Raw genomic sequence first — 20,918 nt, 5'->3', positions numbered from 1 at the left:
CCTAGAGAGCTCGTTAAAACTCTGATTGCTGGGAGACAGCAATTCAGTCAAAACAAGTTTTCATCTCTAGTAAGTTTGCAGGTGATGCTAATATAGCTGGTCAGTGATCACACCTGGAAAATCGCTGCTGTACATGAAGAGCATCCCTCAAGGGTGTTGGGAGCAACAAAGGAGTCCATGCTTTTGAAAGTTATGTGTAGTCTGCCTCTGAGTGCTTGCTGTGTGGCCCGCCATATGCTAGGTAGCATCACCAAGGGGAGAAAATAGCCCAGGTCCACCTGGGTTTGAATCCTGACCACGTCACTTACTGATTGTGGCCTTGGATAAGTTATTTAACCTCTTTGACCTCTGATATGGTGTGAATGTGTCCCCCAAAATTTATGTGTTGCAAATTGAATCCCCAATGCAACAGTCTTGAGAAGTGGGATCTTCGAGAGATGATGAGATCATGGGAGCACCCTCATGAATGGATTAAGGCCATTATCATGGGAGTGAGTTTGTTATAATAAAAGGGGAGTTCAGCTCCCTTTATCTCTCTCTCGTGTGTGCTCTCTCTCCATGTGACCCCCTTTGGCCATGTTATGATCCAGCAACCAGGCACTCCCCAGATGGCCAAAAAGATGCTAAAGACTTGCCCTTGAACTTCTTAGCCTCCAGAACCCTGAGCCAAATAAATCTCTTTTCTTGATAAATCATGCACTCTGGTATTCTGCTATATTATAGCAGCAGAAAATGGACTAAGACAGAAAATGTGTACTGAGAAACAGGGCTGCTGCTATAACAAATACTTGAAAATATGGAAGCTTTGGAACTGGAAAATTGGTAGAGGCTGCAATAATTTGGAGGAGCAGGCTAGAAAGAGCCTGTATTGCTGTGGTTAAGGCATTAAGGGTGATTCTGGTGAGGGCTCAGAAGAAGAGGAGAGCTGTAGAGAAAGTCTGAATCTTTTTAGACATTGGTTAAGAGTTTGTGACCAGAATGTTGATAGAAATATGGACAGCAAAGGTCATTCTGACAAGGTCTCAGATAGAAATGAGGAACAAGGTATTGGACACTGAAGTCTATCTTTGTTATACAGTTACAAAAAACTTGGCAGACTTGTATCCATAACCTAGGACTTTATGGAATGAAGAACTTAGAGGCAATAAACTAAGATACCTGGCAGAAGAAACATCTAAGCAGCAAAGCTTCAGGCTGCTGTGTGGCTGTTTTAACTGCTTATATAGTGACATGTGAGAGCAAAGAAATGACTTAAAGGTGAAATTTATGATTAAAAGAGAAGCAAAACAGAAAGACTTGGAAAATTTGCTGCCTGGCCTTGGAAAGAAGGAAAAGGCGTCTTTAGGAGAGCACACCAAGAGTGTGGCCAAGCAACCTAAAGTGATTAGTATGGATAAAAGGGAGCCAGGTACCATCTATTAAGACTGTGGGAGAAAGACCCCAAAGGCATTTTAGAGACCTTTGGAGCTGTGTCTCCCATTACTGGCCCAGAGATATAGGAGGGCAGAATGGTTTGGGAATAAGCCTGGGGCACCCTCCATGGGCTCACTGCCCAGGACCACCTTGGGACTCTGCTCTCTGCGTTTCAGTGCAATGCCCCTCAACTGTGCCAGCCCTGGCTCAAGTGGGCCCAGATGTGGCCTGGTCTCCCACTCTGGAGGGTTCAAGTGGTAAGCCTTGCTGGTGTCTATGTGGTGCAAATTTTGCACATGCACAGAACGCAAGAGCTATGGGTGCATTACTTCTTCCACCTAAATTTCAAAAGATGTCATGCACAGCCACTTGCAAGATCACAGAACTGTAGAGGCACCAGCATGGTGGCCTGTAAGCACAAGATTCCAACCCATGATTGCTGCTGGGTGGACTGAGCCCAGAAAGACCATAAGGGTGGGGCTGCCTGATGCCTTAGGGGTCCAAACTCCTCTCCAGTGTGCCCAGGATTTTGGACATGGAGTCAAAGGCAATTATTCTCCAGGTTTAAGACTTAATATTGTTTTCCATTTTGGGTTTTGGACTTTCATGGGACCTGTTACCCCTTTCTTCTTCCCTGTTGCTTGCTTTTGAAATGAGAATGTCTATTCTATCTTTGTTCCACCATTATTTTTGAAAGTAGATAAATTATCCCTTGGTATCCATAGGAGACTGGTTCTAGGACTCCTCATGGATACCAAACTCCAAGGAAGTTCAAGTCCCTTACATAAAATGGCATTGTATTTGCATATAATCTAGACACATCCTTCCATGTACTATAATCCTCTCTCGATGACTCGTAACACCTAATGCAATGGAAATGCCACGTAAATAGTTGTTATACTGTATTGTTTTCTTGTTTGTATTATTTTTATCTTTGTATTGTTATTTTTTTTTTTCCTCAAATAATTTTGATCTGTGGTTGGCTCAATCCAAGGATATGAAACCTGCAAATACAAAGGGCCAAGTGTAATTTGTTTTGATTTCACAGTCTCGCAGCTGGAGGGAATTTGCCTCAGGATTAATCGTACTTCGAATCTCACCCATATCTAATTTAGACAAGACTCTGGATTTTGGACTTTTGAGTTTATATTGGAACCACTTAAGACTTCTGAAACTATTGGGATGGATTGAATGCATTTTGCATTGTGAGAAGGACACGAATTTTGGAGGCCAGGGGTAGAATGCTATGTCCTCCAAAATTTGTGTGTTGGAAACTTAATCCCCAATACAACAGTGTTAAGAAGTGGAACCTTTACTAGGTGATGAAGTCCTAGGGGCACCACCTTTATGAATAGATTAAAGCAATTATCATAGCAGTGGGTTAGTTACAAAAGGGGGGAGTTTGGCCCCTTTTTCCTTTCTCTCTCAGATGCACTTTCTCCATGTGATACCCTTTGGCTGTATTATGACCCAACAAGAAGTCCCTCACCAGATGGCCAAGCAGATGCTGGTGCCATGCACTTGCACCTCCCAGCTTCCAGCACTGTGATCCAAATACATCTTTTTTTTTTTTATGAATTACCCAATCTGTGGTAATATGTTACAGCAGCAAAAATAAAACAGACTAAGACCAACTCCAGTTTTTTAATTTGTAAAAATGTAGATATTTTTCAGAGTCATTTTCATCTGGAATCCTAAATGGATTAGCCCAGTGTGTGGAATACAGGACACTATCAGTAAATAAAAAATTGTTTGTACAATTTTAGTTTAAACCATTTTGATAGTCACAAAATGTGTAATCCCTCACCCCTTAGAGATTCACTGTGAAAAACAGATGTTTTTTCATGCAGGGGTCATGTATCTATAAATACATATTCTGGAGCACCTATTTTGCACAAAATGCCACTAAAATGTAAGCTATAATCAGATCCTAAAGAACAAGCAACATGGATTGAGAAAAATCTAATTAAGGAGATTTTACACCACTTAAAATGATGTCAAGGAGCTGTATCTAGGAGGCTGTAGGCTACGTAGAGGTGCTTACTTCCACATACTAGATAAACAATTGAGTAGTTTTAATATTTTTAAGCAATTAAATATAAACGAATGGGTACAGTTTGCAACAGATTGCCACCTGTCCAGATAGCCTACACAAATACACTAAGGTGTGCTTACTTCTACTCCATAGAAGAGAATATTAAAAGCAAACAAGTTGTCAGCCAATAACTGGTTGATTGTTGACTTTTAATTTAATTGTAATTGCCATGGTATTTTTTGTTAGCCTGCACTGTTTTTTTCTAGGTACAGAGAGGGATTAAAAGGGCTGGTGAGATCCACACAAACTCACTCTGCTGATCTCAAGCAGTCCCTTATACCAGAGCCATCTGTGCTACCACACTGGGGATGTGGCATAGTGGAAACACCTGGAGTTAGAGTGCGATGGCCTGGACTCAAGTCCTGACATGTCACTCATGAGTTATGATGATAATAATCAAGACCAGTGCTTGTAGGGCCCTTACTCTGCGACAGGCACTATGCAAAATGCTTGATATGCACTATTTCGTTTAAACCTCACAACTGGCCTGTCTGGTAGAAATTATGATTATCCCCATATGTCAGAGATTTCTTTTCTTTTTTTTTTTTTTTGCAGCTGCAAGATTTAATAGAGTGAAAACAGAGCTACCACATAATGGGAGGGGGCCCAAAGGGGATTGCCACTGCTGGCTGGAATGCCTATCATTATATTCTGATCATTGTCCCTCCCTCTGTGCTCTCAGGTGATAGATGATTTGATTATTTCTTTGCCTCCTGCTTTTAGCCTAATTGGTATTTTAGTGAGCTCTCTTTACTATGTGATTGGTCAGGTGTGAGCTGAGTTACTAGCCCCTTGTTTAAAGGTGGGTGTGGTCACCTTCCCCAGCTAGGCTTAGGAATTCCTAGTTGGCCTAGGAAATCCAGCTAGTCCTGTCTCTCAGTACCCCCTCTCAACAGGAAAACCCAAGTGCTGTTGGGGAGGTTGGCTGATGACCGCTCTAACTGCTTCCTGCTGAACTGGCGCATAGTAGGGGTCATGCAGTTGAGAGTTCCTTGGGAGGGGTGCTTTCAATGTCATTAACATTGGAGCATGGGCTAGCAGGCCAGTCCAGAGGTCTGTGGTAGATCTTAGTCACAGACTGCATCTGGGGCTCCATTTGAAGAACCATTTATAGTTTTACAGCTTCAATTCTGGAAGAGACAAACTTAACAAGAAGGTTAAAGATACAGAGATTGAAATGTATAGCCTAAAGTGGAGAGGGAGGCACATCCAACAGTTAGTAGGATTTTGGCCAAGGTTTCATGGAGCCTAGTGAGGGTGGTATTAAATAGGCTTACCAGGCTAGTACGGTTACAGAGGGTCTTCAAAGGCATACAAGAATTGACAGTCAGGATGTACAGGGATGTAAAAAAGGCATCCTTAAGGTCCAGGACTGTCAGCCACTCTGCTTCCTCTGGTATTTGGGAAAGCAGAGTATAAGGGTTTGGTACAGCTTGGTATAGAGGGACAATAGCCTCATTGATAATCCTGAGATCTTGCACTAACCTGCACTGTCTGCTGGGCTTCTGTACTCCTAAAATTGGAGGACTGCAGGGGCTGTTGCATAGTTTTACTAGGCCTTGGGCTTTTAGGTCCTTAACAATCTTTTGGAGTCCTTGTTGGGCCTCGGGTCTAAGGGGTACTGTGTTTGGTAGGGAAAGGAGGTGGAATCCTTCAGTTTAACTTGAATGGGATGAGCATTCTTCGCTCATCCATATTGTCCTTCTGCTGCTCAGACTTCAGGAATAATTCCTTCCTCAAGCAGGGCACAACAAACAGGTGTTCCTTCTCTTATGCTCAGGTGTATAATGGCCCCTGCTTTTGTGAGAATGTCTCTCCTTAACAAAGGAGTGGGGCTTTCAGGCATAATTAGAAAGGCATGTGAAAAGAGCAAAGTTCCCCAGTCACAACTTAGTGGCTGGGAGAAGTATCTAGTGACTGCCTGTCCTAGGACCTCTCAGATAGTGACGAATCTGGAGGACAGTTGTCAGGGACAGGAGAATAAGACTGAGAAGGCTGCACCAGTGTCCAGGAGACAGTTAACCTCCTGGCCCTCAAAGGTCAAGCATACCCAGGGCTCTGTGAGGGTGATGGCATGGGCTGGCGCTTGCCCCGGGCACCCTCAGTCCTGCTGCTGGATTATCTGGTTAGTGGCTTCTGACTCAGAGGACCTTCATCCCCTGGGGCAGTGGGCTTTCCAGTGATTCTCTTGACATAAGGGGCATGGACGAGGGGGTGGCTTATTTCTATTCGGACAATCTTTTCTAAAGCGTCCTTGTAGACCACACTAGAAGCAACCCCTATTAGGCATTTGATTTGCCCAGGCTTTCCGTATTCCAGAGCCTCCAAAGTCCATTTGCCTAAGGGCTATGGCTAAAAAGGTGGCCTTCTTTTTATCCCGTTTGTCCCATTCCACCTGCTCCTTCTGATCTCTATTATAAAAAACTGAGGTTGCCAAGTTCAATAGGGTTTCTAAGTTTTGTTCTGGGCCTAAGGTGGACTTTTGAAGTTTGTTTCTAACATCTGCAGCTGACTGAGTGATAAACTTATCCTTTAAGATTAGTTGGCCTTCAATAGAGTCAGGTGACAGAGAGGTATGCTTCCTCAATTCCTCCCTTAGTCTCTCCAGAAAGGCAGTAGGATTTTCTTCCTTTCCCTGTGTTATAGTGGACATCATTGAGTAATTCATAGACTTCTTCCTAGTTTTCCTTAGTCCTTCTAGCACGCAAGTTAGCAAATGTCTGCGGCACCAATCTCCATGTTCTGATTCTGTGTCCCAACGAGGGTCTACACTGGGAACTGCCTGCTGGCCTGTGGGGAATTGTTCTTTTTCCTCTGTTGTCATCCTATCATTGACCTGACTGAGATACCAGAGATCACCAAACTCTCAGGCTGCAATTATGGCTGCACTTCTTTCATTTGGGGTTAGTGTCTGATCTAGCAGTAACATTATATCTCTCCAGAATACTTCTTAGGGGCGTTTTTGCCTTGGGGAAAACGTTTCCCATCTGAAAAAAGAATATGAGGATGCCAGCACCCCTAGTCATTTTCCGATGAGCATTAGTCCTAGAGTGTCCTCCATGGTCCTAATGCTTATTCCTTTCCAGGGTGTGTAACCACCCATGGACCTCTGCTTACCGGATTAGTTATGCTCACTGATGTAGCAGTCCTGCACCGGTTTTCCCGCCTTTTTTGACCACAAAGAAAGGAGTCTGGGCTGCTGGATTCTGGTGGTCTGTTACCAGCATGCCCAACATTGCCTTTGCGATCAGGGGTGAGTTTTAGAGCTTGGCTGGGCAACCCAGTTGCTCCATCAAGAAACATCCCCATAAACAACAATTATTATGCAAATTCATTTCAGAGAGGGTGTAGGTAACCCTTTGAGTCAGGATTGAGATAGAGTTTTTGCCCACTAGGGCCTTTGTCCTTCTTTTCCTTTGTAGGAATATGCCCTAATTATTGATCTTAAGCTTTTTGTTGCCCCAGATTAAGTCCTTTTGGGTACGAAATATGAGAGATGGATCCCATTTATCCTATGTGCCTTTTTCCTACAACAAGGAGAGCCAGGAGAAAAAGATGGGCTTGCTGGTTTTGTAAGTACTTTAAGGCTTGGCTGAACGCAAACAGCTCGCACGTTTGAGCAGACCAATTATTAGGCAATTTTCCTAACTCTGCTTCTACAAGAGTTTGCTTATCAATTACTGAATACCCATTACGGTTTTTTCCCTCGATCACCCGGGAGGAACTATCTATCCTCCTGTCCTGAAGGGGATACCTTCTAAGTCTGGTCAGACCTTTGTATGGTAATTAAGATTAAAATCCCCTGTTAGGAAATTGGCTAGGTTAAGGGAATTTTCAGTGGTTAATGTTAAATCAACTTTTTTTTTTTCTTAACAGAATAGCCCCATACTTTAAGATTTTTTAGTGAGTAAGCTACCTTTTTTTTTTGACTTAGGATAGTTCTGAACTGGTGAGGTGTGCTCACAATGAGGTTTCCTCTAAAAGTTATTTTTCTACTTTCTTCTGTTAGCAAAGCAGTTGCCACTACAGATTGAATGCATTTGGGCCATCCCTTTAATTTACTCAATTTGCTTTCTTACTGATCTATTATGTTGTCGCAGGCCCAGTTCCAGTTGTTAAAGTACTGGGTCTTCAGTTCTAAGGCCCTCACCAAGGAACTGAGGCTTGGAGACTGTATTGCACAGTGTGGGTAAGCTGGGTAGAAATTGGGGGAGGAGTGTATTTACACAATGGCAGAGCAATCCTCCTAGCCATTTACAAACTTGGGGCCCTGGCAAGGGTGGTGGGGAACGGGTCTCACATAACTGCCCATGTTGAGAGCTGTATACCTAAATTTGGAGGGACACCAGGGGCAAGACTCCCTGGGTTCATAGCCTTGGTGCCTAAGGACACAGTGTAGATCTTCCTTAGATCCCCTTTGGAGACACAACTTGCTCTAATACCTGGCAGAGGAAGTGAAAGTCTGAAGCATTAGTACCTAGGAGGCAGGGATTGGAGCAAGTAAATTCAGAGGTAAAGAGAATTCTGGGGCTATACTTTCAAGAAAGTCATGGTTGGGACCCAGGAGGTATGGGTCAGAAGAAGAGGTAGGGGCGCACACATGGGCAACTAACTATAGAGTAGAGACTTCTGGCTGCGTCATGATCTCAATCGATCAATGCCTGGAGTTTGGGATGCCAGCTTTCTGCCTCTAGTTGGCCCTCAGCTTCCCCCAGGAAAATTGTGAAAGCAGAAGCTGGTTCCAGGCAGACCAATGCTCCCAACCTAGAAGGATTGGGTGTGGTTAGAAAGCCTTTTCCCAGAAAGCCTCACAGCTGAGTCTTAAGTCCAGCAGCCACACTAATCGTTTTTAACTGGCCGACGGGTGCTCAGTATTTTCCTCTGATTCTAAGGAAGGATAGGACAGAATAGCAAACAAAAGTGATCTGATATTACTCACCACTTTGGAGAAGCCCTGTATTGGCCACCAGATGTTACTGGCGGGCCTTTGTTCTTAGAGCTCCCAAGATGGGGTGGGCCGCTCCCAAGATGGCGGCAAGCCTTTTGTTCTCTGACCTGGGGCTCTTGGCCTCACGGATTCCAAGGAATGGAACCTTGGGCCATGTGGTGAGTGCTACAGCTCTATTAGAAGCCATGGGTCTTGGAAGAGAACCGTGGAATGCAATGACTAGCATTCAGCTGGATTAGGATGAATCTGGGCACTTAGGTGCACAGGAACAATGGCGAGCCTCTAGCCCAATCAGGAGTGGCAATGGGTGCCTCACTGGATCAGAAGCACAGCGGACACCCTGCCAGATCCGGAGGGGTGGAAGTCAATGGCGGGTCTGTGATGGCAGCTTTCAGCAGCGGTGGATGGTGAGTGAAAGCTCAGCTTGAGCCAGAACAAACACAGACCAGAAGAGTGTGCAGTTGCAAGATTTAATAGAGTGAAAACAGAGCTCCCAAAGGGGGTTGCCCTCAGAGATTTCTTGATCTGACCCAGTTTCCCAATGCTCTTTCAAATCCTGGACTTGTCATCAGCAAGCATCCTATGCCCTCATCCTTTTCTCTGAACATGTCTTTCATCTTCTTGCCCTACTGAGACCCAGATGTTTTCTGTGAACATTGTTTTCCTACAGCATCTAGATGGAAGTTCATGTTCCACACCTTGCTCTCCTTTGCTGCTTCCGAGTCATTTCTTCTTTGTCCTCCTTCAAAGACCTCAGCTCCTTTGAATATCATGTTGTTAGATTACACCACCCAACCCTTCTTTGTTGCAAACATCTAGTGACCTCTTAGTTGTCCCTCCTCATTCATTAAAGCTGTCAACATCTGGTCCATGTTCTTTTCACCTCTACTCCTGTCACCATTTTTGGTGACTTCAATATCCAGGTGGATAACTGTGGATCTTGGCCTCCTAATTTTTTAATCTACTCTTTTGCAATGATCCTTTCCTCCTTTTCACCTTAACCAATTTAATCCTATTTATGCCCTCACTTTGTGTATTAGTTCATTTTGCATGGCTATAAAGGAATATCTGAGGCTGGGTAATTTATAAAGAGAAGAGATTTATTTGGTTTATGGTTCTACATGCTGTACAAGAAACCTGGCACCAGCATCTGCCTCTGGTGAGGGCCTCAGGAGGCCCAGCTCTTTTAACAACCAGCTCTTTTGTGAATTTACAGAGCAAGAAGTCACTCATTACCGTGAGGATGGGGACAGCACCACACCATTCATGAGGGATTCATTCCCATGACTCAAACATCTCCCACTCAGCCCCACCTTTAACACTGGAGATGAAGTTATAACATGAGATTTCAAGGGGACAAATATCCAAGCAATATCACCTTGACATCAGTATTAATTATATTTCCTCTGAAATCTCAATTCCAAACAATCCAGTTCTCATCTTACATATTCCCTTCTCAGGTGTTCTAATAGTCCCATATCAACAATTTTGGACTAAACTGGGATCACCAATTCACTGTCCTCAGTAATTTTTCTTCCATCACTACTCCTGTCCTCACTTCTTTTTTTTTTTTTATTTTTTTTTTGCGACAGAGTCTTGCTCTGTTTCCTAGGCTGGAGTGCAGTGGCTCGCTGCAAGCTCTGCCTTCCGGGTTCATGCCATTCTCCTGCCTCAGCCTCCTGAGTAGCTGGTACTACAGGTGCCCGCTACCATGCCTGGCTAATTTTTTGTATTTTTAGTAGAGTTGGAGTTTCACCGTGTTAGCTAGGATGGTCTTGATCTCCTGACCTTGTGTTGGGATTACAGGCGTGAGCCACAGCGCCCAGCCTGTCCTCACTTCTTTCTTTCTTCAACTTGGATTCAATGGCCCATCATGGATGTCACTCTTCTGAAACTCCTCACCCCCTCTGGGCTTGTCACTTACCAAAAACTTCACTCTAGCTAATGCTATCTTGTTGCCTACTCCTTGTCTGTAACTGAGCCATAGCATGGGGCTGCAAAAAAATGCACAACCAGGCTGTTGATCTCACCTTGTGCTTATGGCCACAAATCTAAAGTGGGTTTCACACTGTCTAACAATCTTTCTATAAGTCCCTAGTTATGTCCTCCTTCTTTTCCAAGATGACTATTTTATATTTCTTCATTTTAATCTCATATGCGCTCCTGTCCCTTCACGATCATCATTCTCAATTGTTGAATTTGCCTCCTAGTCATTGAGAAAACAGAAGCAATGAGAAAATGGAAGCAATGAGAAGGGAACTCTCACGTTTCCATCACTAAGTGTACCCAATATCCTGCACCTGAACCCACATTCACAGCCTTCTGTCTAATTATGGTTTGAGCATCCCAGCCCTGATCAAAGGCCAGACTCATCAATTCCATCTCCCTTACCTACTTCATTGGCTACTACTCATCACCTGTGCTATCTCTGCCTTCTTTGCTAACATTTAAAGATAGGAGTCCCCCAAGACTCAGTCCTCAGATCTCTATTCTTTATTTGTTCTTTCATAGGCAATCCCATCCATTTGCATGGCTTTAAGAACCATGTGTAAACCAATGTCTCAAATTTCTCTCTCCTTGGAACTCTAGATTTGTGTATCTAACTGCCTGACAGCTCTGCTTGGATATCTACCAGTCACTTCAAACCTCTCACGTTCCCCCCACGCTCTTGCACTTCAACCAGTCTTCCCTATCTCCAGCTACCGAATTGATTAAGACAAAAACCTAGGTTATCCCTGATTTCTCACTTCCCATACTCACTCCCGCTATGCCTTTACCCAATCCAACAGAATATGTCACCAACTCTACCTCCAAAACCTCTCATTTTGTTCACTTCTCTCCACCATGACTTCTAATCTGAGGCACCATCACTTCTCTCTTGGATTCTGCAAATAGTCTGGCTTCCACTCTTGTCCCATGAACCCATTCTTCTAAGGGATTTTAGAAAATATAAATCCAATTATGTCATTTCCTTCCAAAGCTTCCATTGCCCTTGGAATAACCAGATTCATTTCTAGGACCTTCATTTTCTCACCCTCCACTTTCCTCTTATATTTCAGCCACACAGATATCCTTTCTATTCTTAGAGCAAACTAAATTATTTCTTTAAGACATCTTAATTTGCATTAGGTGCTTTTAATTTTCTGCTTCAAGTGCTGTCTTTTGGTTATTAAGGTCTCAGTTTGAATGTCACTTCCCCAGAGAAGCCTTCCCCAACCCTGAAATCCCGGGTAGCCCTTCTGAGTTGCTGTGCCATATCACCACATTAAATTTCCTGCACATAACTCAAACTTTTCAAAATTATCTTTTTTGTGTATTTGTTTACTTGTTTATTGTATGTCTCCCTCCCCTGGAGTATAAGCTAGCTGAGGGCTAGAATTTTGTTTGTCTTATTCGCCGCTGTATTCCCAGCCCCCAGAATACCTGACACATGGTAAAAGTTTGTTAAAATGAATGAATGAATGAATGGATGAATGGATGAGACTCAGACAGGTTAAGTAAATTGTCCAAGGTCACAGAGCTAACAAGTCATCAAGCCATGATTTGAATGCAAAATTTGGAGCTTTGTGTGGCTCCAAAGCCCATGTTTCCTGAACACTTCCCTCTACTATCACAAAAAGCCATGTGTTCAGGACTTCAATTTACAAAATATTTTTGCATGCATTACCTAATTTGCTCCACATTGTAACCTGGTATGATATAATCATAGCTTTGCTTTTTCCAGATGTGGGAACCAAGGCTCAGAAAGGTTTAGTAATTAATCCAAGATCCCTCTCAGAGAAATAGAAGGGCAGGTAAGTAGCAAGGCAGGAATTCACTTCCCAGGAATTATGTACGGGTATGTGGCACCCAACCATGCCATCTCTGAAGCTCACATTCTCACGCTGATAATCAAGGGTATTTTATACATGAGAATGGCTCATCAGGGCCATTCATTAGGAATCTAAGTGGGAAGCTGGAAGCACATTTAATGTACAGAGGCTAGGCCAGGTGTGGTGGCCCACGTCTGTAATCCCAGCACTTTGGGAGGCCGAGACAGGCAGGAGTTCATGACCAGCCTGGGCAACATGACGAGACTCCATCTCTACAAACAAACAAAAAACAACTAGGTGTGGTGGTGTTCACCTGTAGTCCCAGCCACTTGGGAGGCTGAGCTGGGAGGATCACTTGAACCCAGGAGGTCGAGGCTGCAGTGGGCTAAGATTGTACCACTGCACTCCAGCCTGGGTGACAGAGTGAGGCCCTGTCCCCCAAAAAAAAAAAAAAAAAAAAGCACTGAGGCTAAACAAAGCCCTGCTCCTGAAGAAAGGAGAGGGGTGGGGGTCCTACGGCAACTACTGTGGGTTTGCACAAAGGTCCCCAGGTTCTAAAACAAAGTAGTTTGGGGATATTGGAAGGTTACAGGGGTGGACTTCACTGTCTCGTAGGAGACAAGGCATTTTAGAGTAAACTGGGCATGTCCTAAGGTAAGGATCTGTGTCCTTCCACAGGTCTAGCTTTCTTGCCTGCCAGTGTGTCCTACCTCATTGGCACCAACCTCTTTGGTGTGTTGGCCAACAAGATGGGTCGGTATGTAGCCTGGGGATCTGGGACAAACAATAGAAATGTAAGATGGAAGAGTGCCTGTTCCTGATCTTGAAATGATGAGCAGCTTCCATACGGTTGAAAGTTTAGAACGAGTACACACCGATAAAAACTTCCCACTGGGAGGATGGGTAATGAGTGGGTGGTGAGGGTGGTATGGAGAATGGGTAGTCCTGAGCTCTGAGCTGATTGGTATAGAAGAGGCAGTGGATACACGAGGGGCAGCCCTTACTTTCCATCCATTTGCTGTCCAGTTGAAGAGATAAAATAACCACAACAGAGAACAGCTATGAAAAATGCAGTACTTTGGGAAAGTGGTTTTCAAATTATGTTCTATGGAACCCTAGGGAGTTCTACAGAGGCACCCCAGAGGCCACTGAGGAGGAAGGGTTGGGGGCCAAGAGCTATGGGTCTCGATTCTCTCCCTCCACTACAATAAGGACAGCTTTAATTTTATCTTTGGAGTTCAGCACCAAGATTTTAGAAGCACTGCCATAGGACATCAGAGAAGGAAAGAAGTTTGGTACTTTCTGTATTTTTTGAGACAGACCTCAAGGACCAAATAAAATATGGACAGGTAGGAGGCAGTCTGAGCTGGGCAACAGCATGAGTTAAGTTTGAGGGCTACTTCTAAGGAGCAAGTGCCTTCTGAGTCAGCTGATTCCTCCTGTCAGGGAAGAAAGAGTGTGTCCCACGGCACCTCCTCTGCCTTTCTATAGAAAGAGGTGTGGAGCCAGGCGGGACAAGGAAAGGGCAGGGAGAGAGCTCATTTGGGTACAAACTGGTCATGTAGGGATGCCTTCCTCAGGTCCTAAGGGGTTGCTGGGATTAGGGCTGGTGGGACAGGTCAGCATGGTGGTGATGGGGTACAGGTGGGGGCGAGCTCTCCCCTAGTGGTGTTTGATGATGGCTTTTTTCTTCCAGGTGGCTGTGTTCCTTAATCGGGATGCTGGTAGTAGGTACCAGCTTGCTCTGTGTAAGTATAAGAAGACCTGGGGGAGGGGAAGGAGAGAGAGAGAGAGAGAGGAAGAGAGAGAGAGACCCAGACATTTAAAGACTACTTTCCTTTAAAATGAGCAGAGTTGGCTCGGCAAGGACTGTCAGAAAGACTGCTTCTAAATAGGCAGGAATTTAGCGCGGGGGAAGAGGCCACCAGCTGCAGTGGCTTTCCATTGAGGGGAAGTGGGAAAGGAGAGGAAGAGGGCTGTAGGGCAGCTGGAGCCGGAGGTCTGAGGCTGTACGTGTGGGCATATGAAGTGATACATGTTGGTATCTATTTCTGGGGATGGCAAAATGGTGCATTTTATGACTTCATTTACTCATCCCACCCTGACAGAGCCTCATAAATCCCCAGGGAGCCATCATCCATGCCCCAGTCTCTGGCACCAGAGGCTTGATAGAAGAAGAAAGAAAGAAGGACTTTTCTATTTCCAAGAATCCCCCTCAAGCTCTCAAAGCCTTCATTTCCTCCTCTCCCCAGTGGGGACGAGAAACACACAAACCTCCTAGGCTTGAGGGAGAGAAGAACAGGGCTACAAGGCACTGTACACTGTGCTCAAGACCATGCTGGAGGTCCTGAGCAGGAGCATGGGATCCGGGCTCCATGGCAGGTTTTGCCACTTTCTATGCATGTGACTTTGAGCAGGTTACCTCATCTCCGTGTGCTCAGCGTCCTCATCTATGTAGAGAGGTTTCTGATGGTGTCCACAGGGTTGTCAAGGTAATCCAAATAAACCACAGTGTCTGGCATGTGGTTAGCCCATAGTGAATCTCAGCCAATACTATTGATAAATTATAAACATTTCTTGAGGCATGAACCCTAAAAATTGTTATCAGCCAGTAGCCTCTAAATGGTATGCTAAACCCTTGAGGGGGAGTGTCCTGGGGTAGCAGGTTTGAATGGCAGGTGCCCAGAGAGGGAGGTAAGGAATCTGAAAAAGAGGGAAGAAAGGGTTTTTGTTGGGGGATTGGGAGGGCAACGGGAATGAGTCTCACAAGCTTCCTGACAGGGGACCCAAGCCACACTGCCTGCCCCCTCTAGCTTACAGCTAACTGGTTGTTGGGGCCTCTTCTCTGTCTTCTTTCTCCAACAGCTACCAAGTTAGAAGTCTAAATGAAACCTTTCAGTGAAGTCCATAATGGAAAACAGAGGCAACTTTATTCCATGAAGAATGAGAGCAGGAGTGTATGTTTAGGTGGAGAGGGGTAGAGGAAGGGGAGAAAGTATCCATGGAACAGAGGAAGGCCCTCGTTAGAGCATAATGGAGCCAAGTCTGAGGTCCAAACTTGATCTTGCCACTCATTAGATCTGTAACTTTGGATAGAGCAATAAACACAATAGCGCTGGTCAAGTTTTCATATCCTTAAAATGGAGGTATAGATTCTTTTCCGTGAGAAAGTGTGAAAGTGCAGGAAGATGATGTATGTGGCCAATAGTGCACTCTGAATAAAGGCATTTCATGTGAAAAGTCTTTGAACCTTGCTCCCACCTGACCCATCTGGAGTCCTGATGACTCTTCCTCCTTCCCCTTGCAGGTTCCTCTGGCTCACAATATTTTTGGTCTCATTGGCCCCAATGCAGGGCTTGGCCTTGCCATAGGTAAGAAGTGCCCTCAAAGAAAACAAGAAACCCTTGCATGTTGGCTTTGGGTCTGATGCCTTTCCTCCCCCTTTTCTCATCAGAGGAGGTAGGTGGAGAGGCAGAAGGATCAGGAGGGCAGCTGGCATGGTTGTGGAGAGATGAGCTCGTAATTCCCACCTGGAACAGGTGTTGGTCCCAGGGAGAAGACAGCAGACAAAGCGAATGGACTAAATGGAGGAGCAGAGGCGGGATGGTACTGGCTATGGGTGGGGCTGACTGTGTCCTGTTTGCTCTGGCCACAGGCATGGTGGATTCCTCTATGATGCCCATCATGGGGCACCTGGTGGATCTGCGCCACACCTCGGTGTATGGGAGTGTCTACGCCATCGCTGACGTGGCTTTTTGCCTGGGCTTTGCTATAGGTATGTTGGCAGGACCTGGTGCCCCACTTTCCCCTATCTACTCTTTACCAGCTGGAAGTGCAGCCAGGAGGCTATCCTCCGAGGTTTCTGGAGATCTTTGACCCTGAGACATCCTCTGGGTCACCCACTGCCCCTAGCATAGTGTCTTACATGGAGGACACTCCATATGGAGACTCCGTAGACACTTGTGACTTTGATGTATCCCTCCCAGGTCCATCCACCGGGGGTGCCATTGTACAGGCCATCGGTTTTCCCTGGCTCATGGTCATCATTGGGGTCATCAACATCGTCTATGCTCCACTCTGCTACTACCTGCGGAGCCCCCCGGCCAAGGAGGAGAAGCTTGTAAGGAGCACCAACTGCTAAAAAAAAAATTCACTTCTGTTTCTTTCCATCATCTCTCTCATTCCCTTTCATCCTGGGCTGTTATTTCCTCTCAGGCTGTTATTTCCTCCCTCTGTTGCTCTATTGATACTCTCTCTGCTTTGCCATGTTTCCCAGTCCCCTTTCATCTACATATTTCTTTTGTGCACTTTCTTAATTTCCCTTCTCTAAGTAACCACTTCCCTCCTTCTGGGGCTATCAGGAAGGGTCTTCAGTAGAGAAGGCAAATGGGGGCAGAGGACCATCAAAGACATCACGTAGTTACTGTTCTTAGCTTGCTAGTTACTAGCAAGATGTGAATTACCAAGTTAACTCCCTCATAAGTGGGCAGAATTCCATTGGCACATCCGTTCATCCACTCATTCACTCTAGTGCACGATTATCCTTACCAGGTCACTTTTTTGTTTGTTTGTTTGTTTTTGTTTTTGACAGAGTTTCACTCTTGTTGCCCAGGCTGGAATGTAATGGCATGATCTCGGCTCACCACAACCTCCGCCTCCTGGGTTCAAGAGATTCTCCTGCCTTAGCTTCCCAAGTAGCTGGGATTACAGGCATGCACCACCATGTACAGCTAATTTTTTGTATTTTTAGTAGAGATGGGGTTTCTCCATGTTGGTCAGCAGGTCACCTTTTTAAAAGTACAAAAACCCCAGGGAAGAGATCCATACCATAGGATTTTCTTTAGTAAAGCACTTTCCTCTTACTGCAGCACAAACATCCTGAGGGCCTGATGGGTTTGGGATGCCGACAGAGGCTGCTGAAGGGAGCAAAAGAAGACAGAAAGGTGTGAGAGGGAGTGGTGGTGACTCCATTTGGTTTCCTGCTGTAACTGTCACTACCACTGTTAGATTCAGTTAAAAGCATATGAGATATTTGTCCTGACAAGGGTTGATATACTAGGTAACTCAGGAGGCCGGTGCATGTACATGCAGAGGGTCCTATGCATGCTTCTTGAGTACTTAGCAATGCCAGCCTTGGATGAACTAGTGGGAGAAAGGAATGGGGAGATTGGTAAAAAAAAGATGTGCAGTGGTTGGCCAGGCACGGTGGCTCACGCCTGTAATCCCAGCACTTTGGGAGGCCGAGGTGGGTGGATCACGAGGTCAGGAGATCAAGACCATTCTGGCTAACACGGTGAAACCCCTTCTCTACTAAAAATACAAAAAATTAGCCGGGCGTGGTGGTGGGTGCCTGTAGTCCCAGCTACTCGGAGGCTGAGGCAGGAGAATGGCATGAACCCGGGAGGCAGAGCTTGCAGTGAGCCGAGATAGCGCCACTGCACTCCAGCCTGGGCAACAGAGCGAGACTTGGTCTCAAAAAAAAAAAATGTGCAGTGACTTCTCTTCTTGCCTGTCTCTGCAGGCTATTCTGAGTCAGGACTGCCCCATGGAGACCCGAATGTATGCAACCCAGAAGCCCACGAAGGAATTTCCCCTGGGGGAGGACAGTGATGAGGAGCTTGACCACGAGGAGTAGCTGCAGAAGGTGCTCCCTGAATTCATGATGCCTTAGTGACCACCTCTTTCCCTGGGACCAGATCACCACGGCTGAGCCCACGGCTCAGTGGGCTTCCTATACCTCTGCCTGGGAATCTTCTTTCCTCCCCTCCCATGAACACCGTCCCCAATACTCTTCCCGCCCGTGTAACCTGTAGCTCTTCCTCTATGCCTTGGTGCCGCAGTGGCCCATCTTTTATGAGAAGACAGAGTGATGCACCTTCCCGCTGCTGTGAGGTTGATTAAACTTGAGCTGTGACGGGTTCTGCAAGGGGTGACTCATTGCATGGAGGCGGTAGTGAGCAATGTGCCCCTGAAACCAGTGGGGCGACTGACAAGCCTCGTTTATCTGTTGCCTGATTTTCTCTGGCATAGTCCCAACAGGTTGGAAGAGTGTTACCCTCTGTTCCTCAACATGTTCCTTCCTGGGTTTTCCCAGCTGAGTTGAGAAAATGTTCTCAGCACTTTCTTGCTGCCAAGTGCCAGCTTTTTTTTTTTTTTTTTTTTTTTGCATTTTTTTAAATAAAGTGAGTGATTTTTCTGTGGCTAAATCTACAGCTGCTAAAAGGGCTTTACCCTCAGTGAAAAGTTTCTTCTATTTTCATTATCATTCGGAAAGAGGAGCCCATTTCTCTTCTGCTGGAGTTATTGACATTCTCCTGACCTCCCCTGTGTGTTCCTACCTTTTCTGAACCTCTTAGACTCTTAGAAATAAAAGTAGAAGAAAGACAGAAAAAATAATTGATTAGACCCAAGATTTCATGGGAAGAAGTGAAAAGAAACTGCCTTGAAATCCCTCCCGATTGTAGATTTCCTAATAGGAGGTGTGTAATGAGACATTGTTCGTACTTGCTAATAAATACATTATTGCCTAACTCAGACCTGGTAAACTAGATGTTGTTTTATAGCACAAGAGAGTGTGTGGGCAAATAGAGCAAATACTATAAATATTAGCACACTTTTCTACCTTTTTGAAATACTTATTGGGTGATGGAATTTCAAAGAGCTGGGAGACATGGCACCCCCCTAAGTAGCTCCCCATCTATTTGGGCAAGCAGGGTGTGCACAGTATAAAAAATGATGAACGCTGCAAGTTAGTATACATTCTGTGTTCAAGTATGAACAGGTGGGATGCTCATAGGCTGGGTGGAAAATAATGGCAGAGATAGACGTAGAAGCAGGATGGAGAGACCCACAGAGACAGGCTTTTGGGATGCCTGAATATCAGATTGGGGTTTTCAGACTTTATCTGGAATGACACCCAGCTCTGATTTTTGCACTGCTCTGTAGGAGTCTGGGGCTCCAACACAAACCATGAATCAAAGAGCATATTCAAGCTGAACCTTTCAATGAATCTTTATATTGCAAATGACAGATACCTGACTTACGGATATGTTTTTAGCGGGCTGGCATTAACTAGACTACCTGATTTCCAAAACCAGGTGTGTTATAATCATCTTTGGTCAGGATGACATCTTTCTCTGAGTTTGAAGGAGCCCAAAGGTGAAATTAGAAAATTGTTTGTCAAAATATACAAACTGTAAGTACGCATGCAGAGTGAATGAATGACCACTGGGATACCTTACACAGGTGGGAGTGGGGTGGGGTGGGATGCGGAGCTCTGGCAATGACAGCCTGCTGACTCTGACATCCACCTGGGGCAGGGCTTATAATAAAGACTGGGATTGCTACAGAAATGGACACATTTTAAAAATGGGAACAATATTTTTTTAGAGAAACTGATTCCTGGCTTGCCAGCTCACATTGTTTGAACAATATGCAAAAATGTGGATAAAGGGAAGCCAGTGGACACAATTTGAGACTTAAAACAATTCTTGTCAAGGGTCAACACCTGGCTGGGCACAGTGGTTCATGCCCGCAATCCCAGCACTTTGGGAGGCCAAGGCAAGAGGGTCACTCGAGCCCAGGAGTTCGAGACCAGCCCGGGCAGCATGGCGAAACTCCTTCTCTACAAAAAATTTAAAAATTAGCCAGGCACGGTGGTATGTTCTTGTGGTCTCAGCTTCTCAAAGGGCTGAGGCAGGAGAATCACTTGAGCCTGGGAGGTGGAGGCTGCACTGGGCCATGATCGTGCGACTGCACTTCCGCCTGGGCAATAGAGCAAGACCCTGTCTCAAAAAATAGAGTCAACACCTAACACTGTAAAGTAGGTCAGGACACTTTTTGAAATTATAGACCAGAGGTAGGTTAAAGATCATAAATGTAGCCTATATATGGAAGAGTATAAAAAGAAGAATTCCACAAAAATAGGAAATGGAATTAGTCTTTATTAGTGGCCTTATAAAGAAAGCCACTAATATAAAGAAGAGAATGCATGGTAAATTTCCCATATTCACAGGTCAGATGAATTTCTTCTAATGATGAAAATGCCACCCAGCAAGGATGAGCCACAAGAAGTTTTCTACGAAAGTATCATAAAATGGCACTTCACTCCACCGTGGGACAGTTGAAGAGATGCATTTTTCCCTCATGAAAGGGAGGAGGTGCAGAGACTACAAAAATCTTTATAGAAAGGTGGGCTTTCAACCACCAATTACCATGTAGCAAAGAAGACTGTGCAACTAATGAGCTGTGGTGCTTGATAAGCCAGGAAAATGTTGGAGTTTAACAGAGCATTAGAAACAAACCAGAAGACACATCCTTTCCAAAGTGCGAAAGCAGGAAAAGTGTGGCAGTTCCACACTGGGGTGGGAGCTACAGCACCTTAAATTAAGGAGGTAACTACGGAGGCTGAAGGAATGCAGAGATCACACAGGATGATGAACGGGTGGCAGGAACAGCAGTGTGGCAAGTGACAGGAAAGTTCTTATGGGGAGGGACCCAGATTCAAGGGGATACGATTAAAGTTGCCTACACCTTTAAGGAGGCTCATTTGTGATGGCCACAGTCTCAGAACACCACTGGAGGAACTCTAAAATCACTAGAGGGCTAACTCTAGGGTGAATACTAGGAAATACTTCCCCCACCCCCCACC

The 20,918-nt window shown here is 45.2% G+C and overlaps 1 protein-coding gene across 3 annotated transcripts in view; it reads left to right on the top strand.

The window, feature by feature from the left end:
* Positions 1–18,802, top strand: part of SLC18A1 (solute carrier family 18 member A1) — a 37,962-nt gene extending 19,160 nt beyond the window's left edge. Inside the window, exons 11-16 of one of the 3 annotated variants that reach the window (XM_003265232.2) lie at positions 12,947–13,025; positions 13,965–14,016; positions 15,576–15,639; positions 15,924–16,043; positions 16,255–16,388; positions 17,790–18,802. In XM_003265232.2, coding sequence (XP_003265280.1) covers positions 12,947–13,025; positions 13,965–14,016; positions 15,576–15,639; positions 15,924–16,043; positions 16,255–16,388; positions 17,790–17,903 — 563 coding nt within the window. In that variant the 3' untranslated portion in view covers positions 17,904–18,802. The remainder of the gene's footprint in view (positions 1–12,946; positions 13,026–13,964; positions 14,017–15,575; positions 15,640–15,923; positions 16,044–16,254; positions 16,389–17,789) is intronic. The other 2 variants (XM_030816441.1, XM_030816442.1) reach the window with 2 other exon arrangements.
* The last annotated feature ends 2,116 nt before the right edge of the window (positions 18,803–20,918 follow it).

This window comes from Nomascus leucogenys, chromosome 8 (genome assembly GCF_006542625.1).
Source record: "Nomascus leucogenys isolate Asia chromosome 8, Asia_NLE_v1, whole genome shotgun sequence".
Taxonomy (NCBI): Eukaryota; Metazoa; Chordata; class Mammalia; order Primates; family Hylobatidae; genus Nomascus; species Nomascus leucogenys.
This window is presented reverse-complemented; position numbering and strand designations above follow the sequence as displayed.